The sequence below is a fragment of the Haliotis rubra genome, unplaced genomic scaffold (genome assembly GCF_003918875.1).
Source record: "Haliotis rubra isolate DU_JTF1 unplaced genomic scaffold, ASM391887v1 Scf37, whole genome shotgun sequence".
Lineage (NCBI taxonomy): Eukaryota > Metazoa > Mollusca > Gastropoda > Lepetellida > Haliotidae > Haliotis > Haliotis rubra.
Genome location: NW_025767046.1, coordinates 1,723,006 through 1,748,399, shown reverse-complemented (window position 1 = coordinate 1,748,399; position 25,394 = coordinate 1,723,006). Strand labels below are relative to the sequence as shown.

The window sequence follows — 25,394 nt, the reverse complement described above, 5'->3', positions numbered from 1 at the left end:
TAGGTGTATGTCATACAGGGATCTCCGGCAGCAAGAGGTGTATGTCATACAGGGATCTCAGGTAGGAATAGGTGTATGTCATACAGTGATCTCCGGCAGCAATAGGATTATGTCATACAGGGATCTCCGGCAGCAATAGGTGTATGTCATACAGGGATCTCCGGCAGCAAGAGGTGTATGTCATACAGGGATCTTAGGTAGGAATAGGTGTATGTCATACAGGGATCTCCGGCAGAAAGAGGTGTATGTCATACAGGGATCTCAGGTAGGAATAGGTGTATGTCATACAGGGATCTCCGGCAGCAATAGGTGTATGTCATACAGGGATCTCCGGTAGGAATAGGTGTATGTCATACAGGGATATCCGGTAGGAATAGGTGTATGTCATACAGGGATCTTCGGCAGCAATAGGAGTATGTCATACAGAGATCTCCGGCAGCAATAGGTGTATGTCATACAGGGATCTCCAGTAGGAATAGGTGTATGTCATACAGTGATCTCCGGCAGCAATAGGTATATGTCATACAGAGATCTCCGGCAGCAATAGGTATATGTCATACAGGGATCTCCGGCAGCAATAGGTATATGTCATACAGGGATCTCCGGTAGCAATAGGTGTATTTCATACAGAGATGTCCGCTGGCAATAGGTGTATGTCATACAGAGATCTCCGGCAGCAATAGGTATATGTAATACAGGTAAATCCGGCAGCAATAGGTGTATGTCATACAGAGATGTCCGCTGGCAATAGGTGTATGTAATACAGAGATCTCCGGCTGCAATAGGTATATGTCATACAGAGATCTCCGGCAGCAATAGGTGTATGTCATACAGGGATCTCCGGCAGCAATAGGTGTATGTCATACAGGGATCTCCGGTAGCAATAGGTGTATGTCATACAGAGATCTCCGGCAGCAATAGGTGTATGTCATACAGAGATCTCCGGCAGCAATAGGTTTATGTCATACAGGGATATCCGGTAGCAATAGAAGTTTATCATAGGAATTTCTCCGATAGCAATATGTTTAGATGATAGAGGAGCGTTTAGATGATAGAGCAGTGTTTATAGAGGAGAGTTTAGATGATAGAGGAGTATTTAGATGATAGAGAAGTATTTAGAAGATAGAGAAGTGTTTAGATGATAGAGAAGTGTTTAGATGCTGGGGAGTGTTTAGAGAAGTGTTTAGATGATAGGGGAGTGTTTAGATGATAGAGGAGTGTTTATATGATAGAGGAGAGTTTTAGATAATAGAGGAGTGGTTGGATGATAGATGATAGATGATAGAGTAGTGTTAAGATGATAGAGGAGACGATAGAGAAGTGTTTAAATGATACAGAAGTGTGTAGATGATAGAGAAGTTGTTAGATGATAGAGGAGTTGATAGAGAGGTGTTTATATGATAGAGTAGTGTTTAGATGATAGAGAAGTGTTTATATGATAGAGCATTGTTTAGATGACAGAGAATTGTTTAGATGACAGAGAAGTGTTTAGATGATAGAGGAGTGTTTAGATTATAGAGAAGTGTTTAGATGATAGAGCAGTGTTTAGATGATAGAGGAGTGTTTAGATGATAGAGAAGTGTTTAGATGATAGAGCAGTGTTTAGATGATAGAGGAGTAGAGAGCAGTGTTTAGATGATAGAGAGAAGTGTTTAGATGATAGAGGAGTGTTTAGATGATAGAGCAGTGTTTAGATGATAGAGGAAGTTTAGATGAGAGAGAGTTTAGATGATAGAGAAGTGTTTAGATGATAGAGTGTTTAGATGATAGAGATGATAGAGGAGTGTTTAGATGATAGAGCAGTGTTTAGATGATAGAGAATTGTTTAGATGATAGAGCAGTGTTTAGATGATAGAGGAGTGTTTAGATGATAGAGGAGTGTTTAGATGATAGAGGAGTGTTTAGATGATAGAGGAGTGTTTAGATGATAGAGGAGTTAGATAGAGAAGTGTTTAGATGATAGAGCAGTGTTTAGATGATAGAGGAGTGTTTAGATGATAGAGGAGTGTTTAGATGATAGAGGAGTGTTTAGATGATAGAGGAGTGTTTAGATGATAGAGCATTGTTTAGATGATAGAGAAGTGTTTAGATGATAGAGGAGTGTTTAGATGATAGAGCAGTGTTTAGATGATAGATGAGTGTTAAGATGATAGATGATACAGGAGTGTTTAGATGATAGAGCAGTGTTTAGATGATAGAGCAGTGTTTAGATGATAGAGGAGTGTTTAGATGATACAGGAGTGTTTAGATGATGGAGCATTGTTTAGATGATAGAGAATTGTTTAGATGATAGAGGAGTGTTTAGATGATAGAGCAGTGTTTAGATGATAGAGGAGTGTTTAGATGATAGAGGAGTGTTTAGATGATAGAGAAGTGTTTAGATGATAGAGGAGTGTTTAGATGATGGAGCATTGTTTAGATGATAGAGAATTGTTTAGATGATAGAGGAGTGTTTAGATGATAGAGCAGTGTTTAGATGATAGATGAGTGTTTAGATGATACAGGAGTGTTTAGATGATGGAGCATTGTTTAGATGATAGAGAATTGTTTAGATGATAGAGGAGTGTTTAGATGATAGAGCAGTGTTTAGATGATAGATGAGTGTTTAGATGATAGAGGAGAGTTGGGATGATAGAGGAGTGTTTAGATGATAGTTGAGTGTTTAGATGATAGTGGAGTGTTTAGATGATAGAGGAGAGTTCAGATGATAGAGGAGTGTTTAGATGATAGTGGAGTGTTTAGATGATAGTGGAGTGTTTAGATGATAGAGGAGAGTTCAGATGATAGAGGAGTGTTTAGATGATAGAGGAGTGTTTAGATGATAGTGGAGTGTTTAGATGATAGAGGAGTGTTTAGATGATAGAGGAGACTTTAGATGATAGAGGAGTGTTTAGATGATAGTGGAGTGTTTAGATGATAGAGGAGTGTTTGGATGATAGAGGAGTGTTTAGATGACAGAGGGGTGTTTAGATGATAGAGGAGTGTTTAGATGATAGAGGAGTGTTTAGATGATAGAGCAGTGTTTAGATGATAGAGGTTTAGATGTTTAGATGATAGATGATACAGGAGTGTTTAGATGATAGGGAGTGTTTAGAGAGGAGTGTTTAGATGATAGAGGAGTGTTTAGATGATAGAGGAGTGTTTAGATGATAGAGGAGTGTTTAGATGATAGAGGAGTGTTTAGATAATAGAGGAGTGTTTGATGATAGAGAGAGAGTTTAGATGATAGTGGAGTGTTTAGATGATAGAGAAGCGTTTAGATGATAGAGAATTGTTTAGATGATAGAGGATTGTTTAGATGATAGAGAAGTGTTTAGATGATAGATGAGTGTTTAGATGATAGAGGAGTGTTTAGTGTTTAGATGATAGATGAGTGTTTAGATGATAGAGGAGTGTTTAGATGATAGAGGAGTGTTTAGATGATAGAAGCAGAGTTTAGATGATAGAGGAGATAGAGGAGTTTTAGATGATAGAGCAGTGTTTAGATGATAGATGAGTGTTTAGATGATAGTGGAGTGTTTAGATGATAGAGGAGATGATAGTTTTAGATGATGGAGCATTGTTTAGATGATAGAGAATTGTTTAGATGATAGAGGAGTGTTTAGATGATAGAGCAGTGTTTAGATGATAGATGAGTGTTTAGATGATAGAGGAGAGTTTAGATGATAGGAGTGTTTAGATGATAGAGGAGTGTTTAGATGATAGTGGAGTGTTTAGATGATAGAGGAGGGTTCAGATGATAGAGGAGTGTTTAGATGATAGTGGAGATGTTTAGATGATAGTGGAGTGTTTAGATGATAGAGGAGAGTTTAGATGATAGAGGAGTGTTTAGATGATAGAGGAGTGTTTAGATGATAGTGGAGTGTTTAGATGATAGAGGAGTGTTTAGATGATAGAGGAGAGTTCAGATGATAGAGGAGTGTTTAGATGATAGTGGAGTGTTTAGATGATAGAGGAGTGTTTAGATGATAGAGGAGTGTTTAGATGACAGAGGGGTGTTTAGATGACAGAGGAGTGTTTAGATGATAGTGGAGTGTTTAGATGATAGAGGAGTGTTTGGATGATAGAGGAGTGTTTAGATGACAGAGGGGTGTTTAGATGACAGAGGAGTGTTTAGATGATAGAGGAGTGTTTAGATGATGGAGCAGTTAGTATAAATCATACAGGCATGTCCAGCTGCAATAATAGTTCACAAAGAGATTTCCTGAAGCAGTAAGAAGAAAACACAAAGCGATCTCAAGAAGCAGAATGAGTTGAAGATACAGGCACACTATATATGGTAGCAACAGCAGATGATAGTGAGATCACTGGTAGCAATAGGAGTGTTGCATAAAGGGATCTCCGTTAGATGTAGAACAACATCCCTCTCATAGCCTTCAGGAACACGGCAAACTGAATCAAACGAAGAATGACAAGGGTGAGGACAGCTGTTAAAGATATTAATAATACTTATGCACATATATATTTATATTGATCCTCAATGTATGAATATATCAACAAATATGTGAATGTGAGACGTAAAATCAATTATACATTTAGACCGTGCAATACGGGTGACATATGTATACTCCATGCTTACTCTGCATTATGTTTTCTTTTTAAAGGAGACATTATTGATTATTTATTACCGAATCAGCAATATTTGAGCCGACTCGGTCGTTCAGCGACAATACTTTAAGACCCTGCTAAAATTCACGCTCTTCACAGGTGTAGCGATAAAGTAGTTAGAAATAGCACTGCTCTTTGACAACAAGATCTAAGTGTGTATACTATTCAAAACAATGGCGTGTGTGTGTGGAACCTGCCCAAAACACCGTGTCGCTGACAGGTCAATCACCGAGAACGCTTTATTAGCTTCCAATAGAATTATATACACATACATTGTATACTTATGGCAGATGTGAGCAGAGAGAGGTCAAGAGTAAACCACTAAACGTTTGGTGAGCGTTAAGAGATTGTATTTACTCGATGGTGCCATATAGTTTGAATGTTCTTTTCTTTTATACATAAATATAGATGGGTGCATCATGTTAGTCAACTCCAGGGGGATCTCTCTCTCTCTCACACACACACACACAACACACACACACACACACACACGGCATATCAAATTGATGCTTCCTAATGTTATTACAGTATAACGTGGGCACGAAGAGCTAATATTTAACTATAATTTAGTAATTCAGTAATTAATCGTTATAATATTTGTCTCATCACGATTGCCTAATTCGTTTATAATGTTCCATTGTTTTCGTTCGTTGTGCCATATGAAAGCATTATTGCAAGAAACTGAAGACTAACTGATCCATTGTATATAACGTCACAAGCGACGTAACGTGACGTCATTCCAATAGCAGGCCTACTTAGCTGACCAGTGGTAAAGTGCTTGACCGCTTTGTTGAACGGGACTAGGATGTTTCAGCCTCTGATGAATAAAAAAACACATGCACAATATAAAAAATAGTCCACCTATACTACAAGGTATTGCGTGTTATGTGTTATGTGTCACCCCCTCCCCACCCCAACCCCACACACACCTCACACACCCACCCCACACCCCCTCTCCAATTAAAAACAATTGAAGGGGGTGACAACCATTATTGGCATGAGTATATGATTTAAGTTTTGGTGACGCTTAATGCATTAGAATAAATAATTGCAAACACTATCAAACGTAAAAGGTGGTGTACAAGAAGTGACAATAAAAAAAAACTTCAAGCAGAAACTCCAATTTGATGTTGAAAACCATATATAGTGAGTGAGTGAGTTTAGTTATACGCCGCACTCAGCAATATTCCAGCTATGTGGCGGCGGTCTGTAAATAATCGAGTCTGGACCAGACAATCCAGTGATCAAAGGCATGAGCATCGATCTGCGCAATTGGGAACCGATGACATGTGTCAACCAAATCAGCGAGTCTGACCACCCGATCCCGTTAGTCGCCTCTTACGACAAGCATGGGTTACTGAAGATTCATTATGACCCGGACCTTCACAGGTAGAAAACCATAATAATAGTTTTAACTTCGGTTTAACATTTGGCATTAAACCTTTTTGTTACATACAGGAATGAAGGGGGGTGGGGACGCCAACTTGGTTAAAGCGTTCGCTCGCCACGCCACGGCCCTGGTTCGATTCCCCACATGGATACAATGTGTGCTGGAATATTGCTAAAAGCCACGTAAAACTTAACTCACTCACTCTACAGGAATAAGAAGCTGTACACACACAATCATATTGTGTACTAGAAGCATGTCCTATAAAAGCGAAGAAGATACAGGTTAGTAAAAAATATATTGTTTGCGTATATAATTTCGCATACATGTGATTATCACACAGCTGCCTATCACAAAAACATAAAACAGACCGCAGAGTGTTGAAAACAAGTAGATACCAGCCCGAAGGTCACTCACATAATTCAGCCTGTTATATATTATACGTGATATATATTTAGATATTTACACCGCTGATACAATAGATACCCAGTTATAAAAGACTGCTGAAACAACGTGGTTTCAAAAAGAGTGAAAACAACTGTTCAAAGTGTGTAACAACCTAGATTTGCCTCTACTCATTCGCATCCCTGAGAAGGATTACTCTTGCGCTCTATGCAAGCACGTGTTGCTGGAAAACCCCACCACCTAACGTTGATCTCACTAGACTTGACGAGGCTCCTCCAGTTCATCAATAAACAGCACCAAAGAACGTTATTATCTGTGGATGATAATTGCAACATTTATATCTTAACACCTTAATTGACATTTTGAAATGTTAATTGCAAAATGGTAGTTTCTTTTAGTCCGTGGCTGTTAATATTGCAAAATGTTATGAAATAACATATTATTGTCCATTCATATATTGCTAACGTATTAGGACGTTGATTTTCCTGTCTTTGTCTATCATACCTTTCAGGAGAAAACTTGTTATATCTCTGTTTCGTCAGAGACAGATGGTGATAATGACGTAAGTTGCTTGTTTTTCAACCAAAATTAATGTTTTCAAAATAGACACATGCAAGTGTAGGGGCCTGTCGCACTGCGAAATGTGTAAACACTGTGGTCATGTGACCAATGCATGGAAACTGGTTGGAACGAGTTGCTGTAGCCGGAATATTCTGGATGAGACAGAGGTAACAGTAGTGAACAAGACGTTGTGACAAGAGACTGAACCACGGTAAGATAAACATTTGGAATCACTTATCTCGCTGAAACCTTTCTTGCATGTTTCACAAGTCCGGCGACTGGCCGCACGGCGAGAAAAGTGGGTCATTCTGCCAACAGCTGATTACTGCAAACACTCGCTGAACGCTATCCGACATTTTACTGCTATTTTCTCGTCAGCTTTGCTTTTACTTGTTTTTTCTTGCACAGAATATCTATCTTAACACAAATCACTATTTGTCGCTAGTTGTTTCCTTTCTATCAACAAAGGTTGCTAATTTTGCCCGTTTTGGGCTCAAATTGTCGATGCGGTATGGCATGTTTTTCGAATTCAAACTGACGCTTGGTGACAGACGCTACTTCGTGCATGACTTTGTTTCTGTAAATACTTATTTGTGAACAACATAGGAAAATGCTGGTTTAAGTGATACTTTCAACATTTCAAATAGTCACAAACTATGATCAAACGAGAAGACTCGTTGTCATTCGTTTCAAAAATCACTTTTGTGTGAGCGTCTTTGTTGGTGTATCGGTGTAGAAGTTACAAGCAAACAGATATCAAACAGTAATCAGATGAACTTTTCTGTCATTTCCAATTAAAACAAAACTTCTGTCGTATTTGTGTATCAATTAAGGGTACGATGTGATAAGAGGATTAATGGGAGGGCCATATCAGGGATATTTTCTGATGCAACTTTCTAGGATTCTTTCTGCCGATCCCAGCTCCCGATCTTCCAGCGCTGCAGAAATAATGCAACGCATGATTTTCATATTTATATGAAATTTAGTTGAAGTAATGTTTTTAGGCCTTTATGTTGTTGACATGTGAAATACAGATGTTTTGCACTGCTGCTATCTTTGTAATTGGAAACGAACAAAGCTGCGCCTGCCTTGGTTGTGGGCCCGGCCGGCGTTCCGTCAGCTGATTCCAGCTGGTTTGAACTAGTACGCTCACAAAGGGAAGGACCAAACGTTTCAGTCACATTGTACTAGCATAAGTCGTGCTGGAATCATAGCGACCACAAAGGTGATAGAAAGACAGAATAGACTTGCAATAGTGGGAGATCATTTTGATTTTGACAAAAGTATAACCATACTAAATTATATTACTTTGGTGACAAATGTTGTACTCTGTTTGAAATATGTTGCAGTTTTGTTTCAAGTGAGGGGAATAAAAAAAAGTTATTCCCTGTTCATTTGTTGATGTGGGTATTATTACACAATAAAACCATTCATAGAGACCAAACAATTTTATTGTGAATATTGTTTTTCTAATTAAAGGTTTTCAGAGTTTAAGCAGGTTTTGTTTCAAGGCATAAACAATGAACATATTACCTTACTGAAATGTTTCAGTATACATGAATGGCTTTCTGAGAATTTATAAAATGTTGTTGCTTTCAACAGTAATCCATTCATTTGGCAATTCAAGGCTCTAAGTATGTTGATTGTGCTTTTGTAATCTATTTGTTCAAGTGAAACAAGAGGCAAGAAAATATTTAAACACTAGGCAGCACAGTCTTTGAAATTCTGGGGTAGCCTAGTGGTTAAAGCGTTGACTTGTCACGCCAAAGATCCGGGTTCGATTACCCAGATGAGTACAATGTGTCAAGCCCATTTCTGGTGTCCCCCACCCTGATATTGCTGGAATTTTGCTAAAAGTGGAGTAAAACCATACTCACTTTGAAATTCTATCATATAATGAGATGATGTTTTGGATTTGAAGCAACATGATAGAAATTCATTATCTTTACTCGTCCTTTGAAAAGGAGAAATACCAGTGTCATGAAAAAAGCAAAATGTGAAAGAAAAAACCCTACAAGTAAAGAAAGAAATTATATATTTGTTGGCTCCTGATAGAGAAGTATTTTAAGCATGCATGAGTCGGTTGGCACAATAACTGGTTCACATATACTAACACCGCATGAGCTGTATCACTGCGAGAGCTCTAGTCAGACTTAAATATAGCAACCCTAGTTTGTGGCCTGGATTCTGCCTTCACCTTGCCAGTTACCTGGATCAGCTGATTGCTGTAGGCCGCCTATCTTGGCAGCATTTGTGTAACCTGTCAGCCAGCTCTCACCAACTTGTGGTCTGATGGTAGGGATAACCTCCATTACTGCACAGGGGAAATAACGGTTTATATTCACCACACTGCTGATCAGAAGGTGACTTTTCTTCATATGATGCTTATTATTTTGTGTTTTTGACTAAAATAACTAATGTGCTGGCTTTTGTGACCTCAAAATGTGAAATAGTGTCATGCGGTCACTTGAACTTCTGGAATTTGGGAAGCCATTACAAAATTCTTTCGGTAACAACAGAATTAGTCCTGCAGCATATTTGTATGTCATTTAACTTAGTATATTATTTGATCATTTCTTCTTTATTTTATGCATTGGTTAGAACACGTGCACAAGCAACTTGTAATTTCATTGAATTTGTCCTTGCATATGTTTGGAAACTGGTCTTTTCTGTTAACACTTAATTGAGATGTGCATAGCAGTGTTCGTTTCTATTGCTTGTACTTGTGGTTTTATGATCATTAGGACTCAAGTTTTCTCAATGTGATTATGTTGTGTTTGGGTTGAGCTATGCTGGCTAGGTGACCCACTATAGTGCTATTCATAGCACAGTTGCTGAGGTGAGGCAGAAAGGTTATGGTCTGGTCAGTGGCCATGTCTAGCATTGACCACTTTAGACAGAGCAGCAAACTTCCTTAATACTGTTAGGAATGGACTTTCAGTTATGTTAAACTGAGTACTACAGAAAGATTACTGTGTGATATTTCCCCATCTAACATAGGAGAGGACTGATACATTGATAGAGAACAGTGGCTTCTTTATTTCTGTCTGAACATGCTGAAAGCAGATACACTGCTCTTATTTGACAGAATTTGATTTGAAACATTTTGCAGATTCAGTGAAAATTGAGTTTTTGTTTACTTGGATGTTAGTGGTTGATAGACTAGCGACTATCTTTGATTTGGGGGAGGAGCATGGGAGTCCCTGTCATCTGGGGCTCTGCTATTTGTTGAGGAGAGTTGCATACCAGGAGCAGGCAAGGAACGTATGATAGTGAGTTCAGCTGGTGGTTAGCCCCGATAACGTTTCTAGGTGTGTCAACCCTGTACCTGTGCTTGGAGTTTGACCAAAGTGGTACACTTCGAAGACATGCATCACTTGTAGCTTTCAGCCCACTTCATGCACATTTGCCACCACGCAACTAGAACACTTGAGAGAATGAGCAAGTGAGTTTAGTTTTCTGTCGCATTTAGCAATATTCCACTATATCACAGCGGGGGACACCACTCATTGTACCCATGTGGGGAATCGAACCCAGGTCTTCTGCATGAAGAGCGGGTGCTTTAACCATTTGGCTACCTCACCACCCCACTTTTAAAAGCAGTGTGAGACCCAACTCACTGACTTCTGATTAAGATTTCCATGTCTTAATCATCTTCTTTTGTTTTGCAGTTCAGAAATCAGTAGTCTTGGCACAATGGCTGACCTAGAAGGCAAGTACATGTGCCATGAAGACATCAGACAGGCGGCAGAATCTCTGTTGTCCATGTCTAATCAAGACCAATTCTCAGTGGAAAATGAAACAGAAAACCTGCCTCCAGTGGAAGACGAGCAGGGGAACGAACCTGACCACCGAGGTGAGGAGACTGAGGGTGAAACAGAGCCCCTCTGCGACACAGACACAGACTGCACCCACAGTTGTGCCTCCAGCTCACAAGGCTCCCCACTCCCCTCCAAGAAGTTCCTGGCAGAGCAAATGGGTATGGGTAGCCCGGAGTGCTGTGTCACTAATCCTGTGATGGAGCCATTGCCCCTGAAGAAATATCTTTCCACGGAACTCGGGTGTGGAGATGCGGACTGTCCCAGTTGCCTGTCCAGCAGCAACGTGACTCCTCTACCGTACAGGAAGTTCAAGCCTCCAGAGTCTGACGCAGGAACTGATCTCCTACCTGTGTGTCGCATCTGCCAACTTCCAGGAGATGACGATGAAATACTCTTCTCACCATGTCGATGTGCAGGCTCTCTCAGATATGTGCATTACCATTGTTTGTTGGTGAGTACTGTTGTATACTTTTCCTCTGTTAACAGTTCAGTGTTTAATTTTGGAGAGGAATGTTAAGAGGTCCTTGTCCAAGTAACATATCCCTAATTCTAATGACAATGTGATAGTATTAAAGGTTTAAACCTTCCCTAATTCTAATGACAATGTGATAGTATTAAAAGTTTAAAAGTATTTATGGGGTCTTTCAATTCAAAAACAGTAGCAGAGAATTACATACATCATATGCTAGAATTTTTCCTTTTATATCACTGGAATAATGTTTGATGTATTCTAACATGTTCTGTCAATCAAAAACCTGTATTAATGTTTGATCTACATTCCGGTTAGATTTTTGTCAACCAGATCTTGACATATTTCTCTCTCTTCTCTTTTCAGAAATGGATAGAAGTGTGCTCAAGAAAGACGAAGAAACCCCCGAAGTGTGAACTCTGCTTCTTTCCATACATCCGACACAAGAGATTTAAGGTTGGTATCTATATTTGACCTTTTTTATCGTCTGTGCATGTTTGTATTTACTTGATTACTTCAATGTACACATAACCCTCCAGCAAAGGATTCGATACGAAAACAAGCACCTGTCCAGTTATTAAGGAAGTACGGCTGTTTAGAAGTACCAGCAAATTTGATTCCAGAGATACCACTTTGTCTGCTAGTGTTAGTATGTGTCTGTCAGTGATTGCCCTACTTGCAGCGGGGACAGTGTCTCAGTTTGATTCATGATTACCTCATCTCTAATTTGATGTCATTAACACCGGACCTCTTAAAGAGGGAGCAATTTGAATCAAGGTCTAGAATATTAATGTGAAAATTGTTTTGAGGAGGAGACCAGATGGTTGTCTCACCAACTTGTCCCAAATAATAAAAATGGTCAATTAAAAGCTGAAAGAAGTGTCTTAATACAATATTCCTCAAGAACATATTATTGATCCCACTGGGTGGAACAGTAGTGCTAGCCAATGAATGAGGGTGTGGGGAACATTGTTTGGCTGTTGGTATGTTGTTTAACGCTGCACTCAGCAACATTCCAGCTGTATGGCGGCAGTCTGTGAATAATTGTGTCTGGACCAGACAAACCAGTGATCAACAGTGGTGCTAGTCAGTGAATTGGGGTGGATGGAACAGCCAGTCATTGAATGAGGGTGGGTGGAACAGCTAGTCATTGAATGAGGGTGGGTGGAACAGCTAGTCATTGAATGAGGGTGGGTGGAACAGCTGGTCAGTGAATGAGGGTGGATGGAACAGCTAGTCATTGAATGAGGGGTGGAACAGCTGATCAGTGAATGAGGGTGGAAACAGCTGGTCAGTGAATGAATGAGGGAGGGAATGAGGGTGGGTGGAAACAGCTGGTCAGTGAATGAGGGAGGGTGGAACAGCTGATCAGTGAATGAGGGGGTGGAACAGTGGAACAGCTAGTCATTGAATGAGGGTGGGTGGAACAGCTGATCAGTGAATGAGGGTGGTTGGAACAGCAAGTCATTGAATGAGGGTGGATGGAACAGGTAGTCATTGATTGAGGGTGGGTGGAACAGCTCATTGTCATTGATTGAGGGTGGATGGAAACAGCAAGTCATTGAATGAGGGTGGGTCGAACAGTGCCCCTTCTAAGTTATTCAGGGGTTGGAAACTATTTGCCGTGTCTCTGTTACAACAAGAACATTCATGAATATCTATGTAGACAATCTATAATAATGTAAAAGTATGCTTATACAACTGAATTGGAGTCAGTACAATATTATAAACAGAAGACAATTCTAACTGAAAAACAAAAAGATGATCAAATCAGCTGAGAGGTAGATTCTTTTGACCCTTAGTTTAGAATAGTTTGAGATGCACTACTTGTCAGACAGGATAGGAATTTCTAATCATTACAAGTCAGTCTTTGTTTAAATATTACTGTCCATGGCAACAACAGGCAGTCGGCTATTTCAGGCTTGGCCTTTGCCCTTTTCTGCCAATAGTCTGACCTCTGTCTCAACTCCCACAATGTTTGATTGTAGAGTGATCTGCTTAGCCCATGTAGTCTGTCTCACAGTCCCTGAACCACATTATTTTCCCTACTGCCAAGCCCTAAATAAAGCAAGTCTAGATTTCCTCAGGTTCAGGTCCCTAGGGCTCCTTTTCAATATAAATGGGCGTGTTTGTTACTGTCAAAATTATATATATTCAGAGACTAAGCCTTAGTCTATAGCCCATGCTACAGGGAAACTTTTAGTTTAATAGACATGGATAGGAAATGCAATTATCATTATTCCATTATAATTGTTAATTGGCGTGTGTGTTAGAGAGAGGGAGGGAGAGAGAAGGTACCTATTGTTTGATCTTTGAGAGAAAGTGAGATTAGTTTTACGCCACTTTTTAGCAATATTCCAGCAATATCACGGCAGGGGGACACCAGAAATGGGCTTCACATATTGTACCCATGTGGGGAATCAAATCCGGGTCTTCGGCATGACAAGCGAACATTTTTACCACTAGGCTACCCCCAGAGAGAGTAATCTACTGTTATAATAGCTGTCAATCACACTTGATTACAGCTTGGGTATCCACAATTACTGTTATAGTATAGCTGGGCATATAGTCTAAGCAGAGGAAACAGAAGGGAAATCAGTACCAGCATTTGTCAGGGATTCTGGCAACTGACAAAATCATCAGGATTAGTACTTAAATGAATATGAGACATGTACATTTGATCTACTTTTGAATTTGTACTTCACTAAAAGTTCTGTAATGAACCTACTCAAATGCATTTGATCTACACGTTACTGAAACTTCCTGGCTACAGGGAGTGTTTCTGTAGAGAGATCCTGACTCGAGGGTTGTGTTGCCTGTATTAGTATGTTGTCCTTGATTTTGTCCTAACATTAGTCATTGAATTAGTCATTGAATTCCTAAGACACTACTGTCATTATCAGTTCATATTGCCAGTGAATCTTGTAAGAGGGTTTTTTTCATACAGGAGAGAAATTAGTTTTGATTTTGTTGAAATAAAGATGTCTTAAGATCAAGTCGAAACAAGAACCTTACTGTTCTCATGGCAATATGTTGTGATTGTGCTGGTTGGTGTTCTTCAACCAATGTCTCTTCTTATTGGCACTGTTGTATGGTATTGCTAGACAGTTCTGACCTGAGAACGTTATACGATATATTCCGAAACATTGATTCAAAAGAAAATTAAAGCATTGTGTCTAAATTTGCCTGTCAAACCGGTTTTGACACTGAAGAATGCATCAAAGGGTATTGATGTAAAAAGATTGATTTGTATTCAGACATACTGAAGAAAGAAAAGTTTTCACTTATTTATGAAATTTATTAAAACAGTATTTTTATGGAATAGAAAACAGCTCAAATATGATTCAATTTGCTTATTTATTTCTGTGTATGGGTTTGTGGTGATTTTGGCTATGTAAGCAATATGAGCTATATCACTCACGTAATTTATTCATGAGCTGTTATGTACAGCTGTGTAATATGAAGAGAACTTGATTGACATAGTCTTTGTTCCGTCTTTTATTCCAAAGTCAATTGGAAACAGTTATGTAATCATTATCACAAATGTATATGATAAATATTCATAGAATAAGCTAAGAAATACCTGCTGTGATATTACAGATATAAAATTAAACTGAAGGAAATGGCATATCATTCATTTAATAACTGGCAGCAGACTGCATTCATATAAAAGCATGTTCATAGTACAATGTGTGCAAGCATTTGGTGAGATAATTGGAATAGTTATGCAGAATCTAATAGCATTTCCTAGATCTTGTTCCAGAGTTGGGAATATTAATTTTAATGAATATTTATACCACTTGTGGTCATCAGAATGTAGGAAACAAGAGTTTTGGTACATCATGAGAAAATGTCATCTAAGTTACAATAAGTTACAAACTTGAATGTTAGGAAAAACTGATTAATTAGGAATTGTTTAGTGGATTATTTTCTGTTGCTGTCTGATTTCAGGTGTTATTTTTGGGAAATGGGTAGAAACAATTTTGCTAATTCCTGCTTCCTTTGCAGCCTTTTTTTTTTTCAACTTGTGCATGTGAGCCATTGGCCGAATCAGGCAGCGTGCTCGCCATTGTTGGCTGTCAACACATTTGTGGATTCTTCACATGGTCCACTCATGTGCATGTGCCCGGCTCAATTCTTATAATATTTTATATTTTTTCAGCTGGGTGTTGGAGGATGAAAATCGGGTCCACTGCTGATTAAGACAATATCGAATGAGAAAGATTGAATGAAAGCAGTGCTTAAGCGAAAAGAGGACACGCAACAGTGAACATGATCCAGATCATGGTATATGGTATATTGCAGGTAGTTTTCTACTTTTCTTTCATGCCTTGTTGTTTAGTTATGTCCCCATTTCCATGTCAACATGTTCCTGAGCTTATTGGTCATGTCTTTGTTTCTTCCAGTTCCATCACTGGCGTCTACCCAAGGTCAGCAAGAGGGACAAGTGTCTACACACAGCGTTCCTGTTCAACCTGATAATCATGATTGGATGTGCAGTGGCCACTGTTCTCTGTTTCCTCTCCGACAAGGGACAGATCACAAACTTGCCCAAGAACAAAGTGGAACTGACATCGGAGGAAGTGATAACTCTGGCGTGCGGTGTGTTCTTCTTTGTGTCGTTCTTCATCGCCATGACCGTTGAGATCAAAGCGAAGCACACAGTGTACAAACTCTTCATCAAGTTCCTCACTCAGAACACGGAATGGCAGATCGAACCCTATGAGCGCTCAAAGGATCCAATGTACAACATCCACCCTTCGCACAATGTGTGATGACGATGTCGAAGATGGTGATGATTGATGAACTCTCTGCTTTTGTGGAAGTGGAACAATAACATTTGTCAGAGTGCATGACTTTGCTTCAAAATGGCTCGGCTGAACTCTCACTCAACCTTTGCTGTGTGTTCACAGCACACTAGTTCACTCTCAGTAAGCTTATGGTTAATTTACACTGAACACAAACATAAGGAGACATTTAAAGGCTGTACTGTCACTTAGACCAACAAAGGATGAAGATGTAATGTTAAGCCTGTGTGAGAGCATCCTGCAGCTGTGTATGAAATGGGTCCTTCCAGAGGCAGGTGTTTACCGATGTGTGCGTTGTCAAGTCTGCTGTTGGATCCTTATGTCCTTTGCAGGTTCTCGTTAGTGATATTATGGTATATTTTGTTCAAAGTTGTCATTTCCCAGAGATGTTTATTTGTACCCAGTTTATCTGACAACTTTGAAGGAGTTACCATCAGATTATTAAACACACTGACTTTGGAAGAATTTCATTAATTATGCTGTTTGGAAAAGTTTGTGAAAAATATTGAAATCCAATCACTTTCCTCTTCACAGGCAATTAAAAAAAACACACCTTTTTTTTGCTTCTTACAATTAAAGTTGAATTAGTCGCTCTTTTTTGTAAGTTAATGATAATTATTGTATTAAAAGCTAAACCTGAGCAAAGCAATCTTATTTTGCTGCCTAGAACTCCTGTTACAACATCTCATATACTTGAACTTTTAATAAATGAATTTGTTATTGTTTTTTTCTGTGATATACCCTTATACATCAATAGCTATCAACTATATACATTTTGTTCGCAAAAATACAAATTATTTAAGCTACTCTTGCCATTGGTATTATGCTTAAGTTATTTTCATAAGGTTTTCTGGGTTGTCCTCCAAGACATTTTTTTGTTTTGAGATTTCAGGTTTTTTAAAATATTGCTAGTACTTTTATCAATGTTCTGGCTGACTCCTGTTCATAGAATCAGTATTATGTTTGATGTGCAAGCATTTAACAAGAACAGTTCCCATGACGACATGTGGTCTGTATCATGACTTCATAACAGTATGTACGGATAAGAAACACGTGTCTCAGATAAGTATTATTTACCAGGGTGCAGTACCGCAAAGTAATCTCAGCACTAAGTTGATCGTAACTCTGATGCTTTAACACAGAATTACGACAGTCGTTGCACTACGATTGCTTAGTGGAACGTCCCTGTGAGAAAACATATGAATATAACACCATTCTAGGCCATACCCATTTCAAGACCTTTAATATAGTTAAAAGATTCATTTTGTATCTAAAGCACCATGAAATATTAGATGCTACAGATGATCAATCTGACCTAGTTACCACAGATGAAATGTGCTGAAGCACGTGCTTAGAGCAGTGCTAAAAATACTGAAAGAATATCTCATGACATCTCCTTTGCATGAAAATATTTTTGACACAGTAGCATTTTCTCAAAGTTGTTGGATACAATTCAACCATGATACTCAACAGTAAGGGTAAATTGGTACCTTGCAACATAATCGGCAAAGACTTTGCGACATATTGTTGGTATGGCATAGTGGATACAGTGATACATTATGATTGGTAGTTAGAAGAGCACTGATGTTTAGATGTGAGCAAAAAAAGAACAAATTGCTGAATCAAGTATCATAGGAAGCAGGAGTAAATGCTGACCAGGCAAAATCCTACTTGTTCATTGCATCCCCTAGCATCATGATAGACCTAATGAAAACAAAGGATGTTTCCTAATACCTGATTTTCAAAGATGTCTGTAATGGCAGCCATTTTGTTTTGTTTTTTCGTAATTCTTTGCAAGATAATCCAGCAGAAATCTAGGTTACAGATTAGTGTTAGGAATTTAAGAAATATTTCAATATTGTTGGCACACAACAGTACAATCAGTCACATAAATGGTATCTGAAGAATCTCTTTTCAACCAGAGTATGTTGTTAGGGAAGCATCCTCCATGGGATATACAATCATTAGATCTATGCAACCCTAGCACGGCGGTGGTTAGAGCTTTCAGCTTGATCTCACTTCACTGCAATGCTGTCAGATCACGTGTGCACTTTGGTTACTTTCATAATCTTAATACTATACCTGAATATCATTGTACAAATTACTGTCTTCTTGGAGTTATTTGCCCATTTTCAGTGTGAACCTTGAACCGTTTTAGGTTCAAACTGGTATTTCGTTGGTCCTGAAATTGACCTGATCATCCCTCAACCCACCATCTCATCAGCAGCCCCAGTCTGCAGTCAGACTAAAGTTCACTCACCCGAAAGTCGGTCATGAATATCATGCTCATACTACCACTCACGAATATTTATATCACTTCTGTACATGGGCTTATATCACTGGGGACAGACAGCTGCTGTTTAGTGATAATGGTGAATGCCATATACACCCATATCTAAATTTAGAAAGAGGTTTTATCATATACAGCCTGAGATGTGATGCTATACATTTTGTATACCATAGCGAATGCCAGGTGCTATCAGCCATTTGAATACTATACTGCACCTTTTCAGTGTAGTTATGAATTTATATGTTAGTTCATACATGTAATATTTTCATATGTTTCTTTGAAAAGACCAAGTGTTAATATTGGTATTGATCATTTGTACAAATCCATTTAATGAGACTGACTGGATGTTAGACTACTTACAATGTGAATGGTAACCATGTTGGTTAGTAGGCGAGACTGGGTCTGAAATGCATGTCGGTAGTGCGTTGATCACGAAGTGATTCATATCATTATTTCGAGTAATCAAAGTACTGAGTTTGTGTGTAAATTTAGTGCTGTGAGAGAAATATATTGCCATTGTACAAAACATTATTTAAATCTTTATATATATTCTTTCTATTTTTAATAAAATGTGATCATATGATTCATGCTGTTGTCAAATTATTAAATGTTGTGAGTGAAAGTGAAAATTTCATCTTAATTAGTGATATGGTTTGTCTGGGTGTTTGTACAAACGACCTGAGTGCTAAGACTCTGGTCAGTCTGTGTTCATGTATTGGGGTCACAATCACCTTAGTACTAAGACAGCTTTGTACAAGGGCACCTGGTCAGTTGGTAACAGGGAGCAGTAATGTTAAACTGTCTTACACTAGACATAGGACAGAGGATACAGCACAGGGGTAATTGTGAAACGTACATGTAGAGCAAGGTTCTGTTCCCATCAGAATAATCACAAAGACACTCTTGGAAGTCATTTTTATGTCATTGATAGCGAGAAATATTTAGATATTGAAACATTGTTTCTCTGATGTTCTTTGATATCAGATGATAATCAAAATCAATAGATTATGCGTGTTGTTATATTTCATTGTGGTAGGTGGATTCGGGAGTCAATTAGGAGGGTACTTTGGGCCTGAACCGTAAATAATGTCCCATTTTGTAAGTAAATTCAACATTTGTAAATCATTAATGTGTAAGTGATCAATTACCTTACAGGTATATACTTTATTTTTTCAATCAGTAATTATTAGATATTTTTATCCATTCTTGTTTTCAGTAGTATTTGGGATTCAAAGATTTACAAGATAACATGGAGTAATAATGAAGTTGGATGGTATTCCAGATTCAGGGGAGGGCTAGGTGGGTGGGTGTCACCTTCATTGGAGAATTTTGATACAGTGTAACCCTCTGTAGTGAGGTCCTCTTGCAGGGGGCCACATGCACTGCTGGCGTTTACTGTGTTGATTCTTTCACAATGAAACAGATTCAGTGATAACTAACAGCCAGAAAAGTGTAAAAATTATTGTGATATTTTAATTGAATACAAGGCTCTGTTGTCTCCTATCAGTCAAATTGAGAAATAAATTCCTACTTTTGTTTGTGTAATAATGATAATCATAACTGAGTGAGTGAGTTGGGTTGTACGCTCTGCTTTTAGCAATACTCCAGCAGTATCACTGTGGGAAACACCAGAAATGGGCTTCACTCATTGTACCCATGTGGAGAATCGAACCTGGACCTTCGGCATGACGAGTGAATGCTGTAACCACTAGGCTACCCCACCGCCCCAAATCATAACTGATATACCTAAATGAATTTGAGTTAATGCTGACAATTATGCTGGAAGTAAGATCTTGACTTTGGTTTACTGAATGTGGTGTCCAAAATATGGCAAAACATGGACAAATAAGGGGGGAAATGCATTGTATAGAGGATTAGCCCCAAGCATTATCAGACTGAAAGAATTAAATATTTTTGTCATGCTGAGCTGATGGTTAGAGCGCCAGTGGGTAGATGGAGCCCCATCACAGGCAAGCTGGTTGCCGTGCAGCCGTATGCAGAGATTTGACGTCAGCCACTATAAATAGATACAGTCAGTTCCCGGGCGTTGTGAAATCAATAAACCAGAGTGACATCCGCCAACAGACTGGTTTCACTCTTGTCAATGATGATGTAATAGGCAAGGTATCCCATATCTATCAACGTAGACAGCGTATTAATACTTTACACCCAAACGCTCGCTGATGCGTGATGATGCATACATGGCGGTTATACACGTATTGTTTGGGGTATTTTCCTCAAACAAAATGTTTGAACCATACCCTGGAAATAATGCAGAAAATTAAAGTAATTTTTTCATGAAATGACAGAGACTATATATTAAAAGGCTTTTATTATATAGTCTCTGGAAATACTAGTTCATATGAATAAACTCGTATTCCAGCCAAGGCCTACATATGGAAATACCAACAAAGAATATACATCTTGTAACATATCTGAATTACGTCATTTGTAACAGAGGCATCAGTGAACAACTTGTGTTCACGTATATCCACGTGTTACTGATGGGGCTCATACTGCAGGGACCGTTCATAATTTATGGGGGGAGGTGGGGGGTCATCAATTTTGTACACACGTACTAGGGTGGGGGAGTCAGCAATTTTGTACATGAATATGTTTTTAAAATAGGCTTAAAATTATGGGAAGGGAGAGGGGGTCATTGATTTTGTACATGACATGCAGGGGGTGTCACTTTGTACATGAATTTTAGGGGGCTGGGGTGTTATTCACATTGTACATGCTTTTCCGTAAAAATCATCACACAGACACCCCATCCCCCCGCTATAAATTATGAACGGCCCCTTGGGTAAAAGACTACTGTGCCATTATTACATAATAAACAACATCTGGTTATTTCTTGAGGACAGACACCCCGCATCATCAGATAAAAGTGAACGGATATGATCTGTGAATCTTAACACGAAGGTGAAGCATGTGGGCGTGGAAATAGATGTTGACATGTTTTTATTACCTACTAGGTGCCAGGCTATGTAAACATTGTAAATGCAGGTGTCGTCTGTGTGAACGAAACGGTCACTATGCATGTATTGTCTGTATCAGAGAAAAAATAACGTCCTGAATTTTGTTTGTTTGGGCGAAAACTATCATATAAATTGGGAAGAACCGTTGCATAAGTCCAACGCGTGGCTTTCCTGTTGTGTTTTATTGAAGCCACCGCGGCCTTGGCCACGAAGAGCGCTGCATCTGTGCTTGCTTAGTGTACGCGTGGATTCGTTTGACTAGTGCCCGTCTACAAGGAGCTGTTCGAGCGCAGTCGGTCGTTGAACCACGAGAAGGAGAGTCGGTGTACTTATTGTTTGCCTCGGAATGTACAGCCTGGTTCCCAGGGTACGCAAGCGCAGCATACCCGGGGAACCAGCTGTGGTGTGTCTGCGTTGGACGGATCACGTGGTGTTAAGCTTGACCTTGAGTGGATGATCTTGACACTGGTGAAATGACAACGCATATCGTGTCACTTATCACCGTCTGTGGTTTCACCGATATGTCAGATTGCATGGTGCTGGAGAGAGGCCATTCACGTGGGCATGGTATTATAATGATGGGTGAAATAAAACCCAGAAATAATTCAAACACGATTGCATCAAAAGTTCAACAGCGATGATAAACATATTTTGTTCAATTTGGCCATCCCTTCGTGGTGACTAACTACATGACATATACTATTGTGTCAATCACTGTAAGATACAGAATGTACTGAGGAGTCCCATATGGCTTTAACCGAATATCGATCAACCGAAAGCATTTGCGTAGAGTCTGACATGGGGAATGCACAATAGAAATGCGACATCAGATATAGGAGTATCCAGTACGTAACACGACGTGACACAGGACTGCCCACGACGTAACCAACCTGACATGAGACTGCCCAATACGTAACACGACGCGACATAGGACTGCCCAATACGTAACACGACGTGACATAGGACTGCCCATGACGTAACCAACCTGACATGAGACTGCCCAATACGTAACACGACGCGACAGGGGATGATGTGACTGCACAATACGTAACACGACGCGACATGATACTGCCCATTACGTAACCAACGTAACACGAGACTGCCCAAGACGTAACACGACGCGACATGAGACTGCCCATTACGTAACCAACGTAACACGAGACTGTCCAAGGCGTAACCCGACGTGACATGAGACTGCCCAAAATGTAACACGACGTGACATGGGACTGCACTTTGCGTAACACGCAGTTACATGGGACTGCCCAACATGTAACACGACGTGACATGAGACTGCACATGACGTAACATGACGTGACATGGGACTGCACTTTGCGTAACACGTAGTGACATGGGACTGCCCAACATGTAACACGACGTGACATGGGACTGCACAATACGTAACACGACGTGACATGGGATTGCACATTACCTAACACAACGTGACATGAGACTGCACAATACGTAACATGACGTGATATGGGACTGCACTTTGCGTAACACGTAGTGACATGGGACTGCCCAACATGTAACACAACGTGACATGAGACTGCACAATACGTAACATGACGTGACATGGGACTGCACTTTGCGTAACACGTAGTGACATGGGACTGCCCAACATGTAACGCGACGTGACATGGGATTGCACATTACCTAACACAACGTGACATGAGACTGCACAATACGTAACATGACGCGACATGGGACTGCACAATACGTAACACGACGTGAAATGAGACTACACAATATGTAATCATAATGTGTTCAATTGTAATACCACGTGACATGAGACTGCACAATACGTAACACGAATTGACATGGGAGTACCCAATACGTCACCAACGCGACATGGGATTGCACACTACGTAACACGACGTGACATTGGATTTCACAATATGTAACATGGTGTGGAATTGGGCTGCACAATACGTGACACGAGAGTACCCAATACGTAACCAACCTGACACTGCATTCCACAATACATAAAAGACTTGACATGGAAGCGCACAATACACAAAACACCATCTGACATGGGCGTACACAATACGTAGCACTGAGTGACACGAGAGGTCACAATACGAAAGGCGATGTCATATGGGAGAGCACAATACGTAGCCAACGTGACATGGGAGTACACAACACGTAACCAACGTGACACGGGACTACACAATAAGTAACCAACGTGACTAAGGAACGCACAATACGTAGCCAACGTGACATGGGAGTACAAAGACTAAGGCTTAGTCTCTGAATATATATAATTTTGATAGTAACAAACAAGCCCATTTATATTGAAAAGGAGCCCTAGGGAGACCAGAGATTCTGAACCCTGAACCTGGGGAAATCTAGACTTGCTTTATTTAGGGCTTTAGCACTGCAGAGAGGGCTTGGCAGTAGGGAAAATAATGTGGTTCAGGGACTGTGAGACAGACTACATGGGCTAAGCAGATCACTCTACAATCAAACATTGTGGGAGTTGAGACAGACTATTGGCAGAAAAGGGCAAAGGCCAAGCCTGAAATAGCCGACTGCCTGTTGTTGCCATGGACAGTAATATTTAAACAAAGACTGACTTGTAATGATTAGAAATTCCTATCCTGTCTGACAAGTAGTGCATCTCAAACTATTCTAAAACTAAGGGTCAAAAGAATCTACCTCTCAGCTGATTTGATCATCTTTTTGTTTTTCAGTTAGAATTGTCTTCTGTTTATAATATTGTACTGACTCCAATTCAGTTGTATAAGCATACTTTTACATTATTATAGATTGTCTACATAGATATTCATGAATGTTCTTGTTGTAACAGAGACACGGCAAATAGTTTCCAACCCCTGAATAACTTAGAAGGGGCACTGTTCGACCCACCCTCATTCAATGACTTGCTGTTCCATCCACCCTCAATCAATGACGAGCTGTTCCACCCACCCTCAATCAATGACTACCTGTTCCATCCACCCTCATTCAATGACTTGCTGTTCCAACCACCCTCATTCACTGATCAGCTGTTCCACCCTCCCTCATTCACTGACCAGCTGTTCCACCCACCCTCATTCAATGACTAGCTGTTCCATCCACCCTCATTCAATGACTAGCTGTTCCACCCACCCTCATTCACTGATCAGCTGTTCCACCCACCCTCATTCAATGACTAGCTGTTCCAACCACCCTCATTCACTGATCAGCTGTTCCACCCTCCCTCATTCACTGACCAGCTGTTCCACCCACCCTCATTCAACCAATTCTAATTCCTGACAGTCCAATTTCTCCCTCATTCACTGATCAGCTGTTCCATTCCACCCTCATTCAATGACTAGCTGTTCCACCCACCCTCATTCAATGACTAGCTGTTCCACCCTCCCTCATCCACTGACCAGCTGTTCCACCCACCCTCATTCAATGACCAGCTGTTCCATCCACCCTCATTCAATGACTAACTGTTCCAGCCACCCTCATTCACTGATCAGCTGTTGCACCCACCCTCATTCAATGATTAGCTGTTCCACCCAACCTCATTCACTGACCAGCTGTTCCACCCACCCTCATTCAATGACTAGCTGTTTCACCCAATTCAATGACTAGCTGTTCCACCCTCCCTCATTCACTGACCAGCTGTTCCACCCACCCTCATTCAATGACTAGCTGTTCCACCCTCCCTCATCCACTGACCAGCTGTTCCACCCACCCTCATTCAATGACCAGCTGTTCCATCCACCCTCATTCAATGACTAACTGTTCCACCCACCCTCATTCACTGATCAGCTGTTCCACCCACCCTCATTCAATGATTAGCTGTTCCACCCAACCTCATTCACTGACCAGCTGTTCCACCCACCCTCATTCAATGACTAGCTGTTTCACCCAATTCAATGACTAGCTGTTCCACCCACCCTCATTCAATGACTAGCTGTTCCATACACCCTCATTCAATGACTAGCTGTTCCACCCACCCTCATTCAATGACTAGCTGTTCCATACACCCTCATTCAATGACTAGCTGTTCCACCCACCCTCATTCACTGACCAGCTGTTCCATCCACCCCAATTCACTGACTAGCATCACTGTT

The 25,394-nt window shown here is 40.0% G+C and overlaps 1 protein-coding gene and 1 long non-coding RNA gene across 3 annotated transcripts; both read left to right on the top strand.

Annotated features, from left to right (window-relative positions):
• The first annotated feature begins 7,062 nt into the window (after window positions 1–7,062).
• Window positions 7,063–18,932, top strand: LOC124285896 (E3 ubiquitin-protein ligase MARCHF4-like). Of its 2 annotated transcripts, none has more exons than XM_046722179.1 (4): window positions 7,063–7,172; window positions 10,633–11,233; window positions 11,618–11,707; window positions 15,658–18,932. In XM_046722179.1, the coding sequence occupies exons 2-4, from the start codon at window positions 10,658–10,660 to the stop codon at window positions 16,024–16,026; spliced, it is 1,035 nt and encodes a 344-aa protein (XP_046578135.1). In that variant the 5' UTR covers window positions 7,063–7,172; window positions 10,633–10,657; the 3' UTR covers window positions 16,027–18,932. The 2 variants fall into 2 exon arrangements, with proteins under 2 accessions (XP_046578135.1, XP_046578136.1); XM_046722180.1 differs by lacking the exon at window positions 7,063–7,172 and adding an exon at window positions 9,220–9,324.
• LOC124285897 lies at window positions 12,686–14,527 on the top strand. Its single transcript, XR_006900904.1, has 2 exons — window positions 12,686–12,741; window positions 12,836–14,527. It is a non-coding gene; the product is annotated as an uncharacterized LOC124285897 (long non-coding RNA).
• Window positions 18,933–25,394: the final 6,462 nt, after the last annotated feature.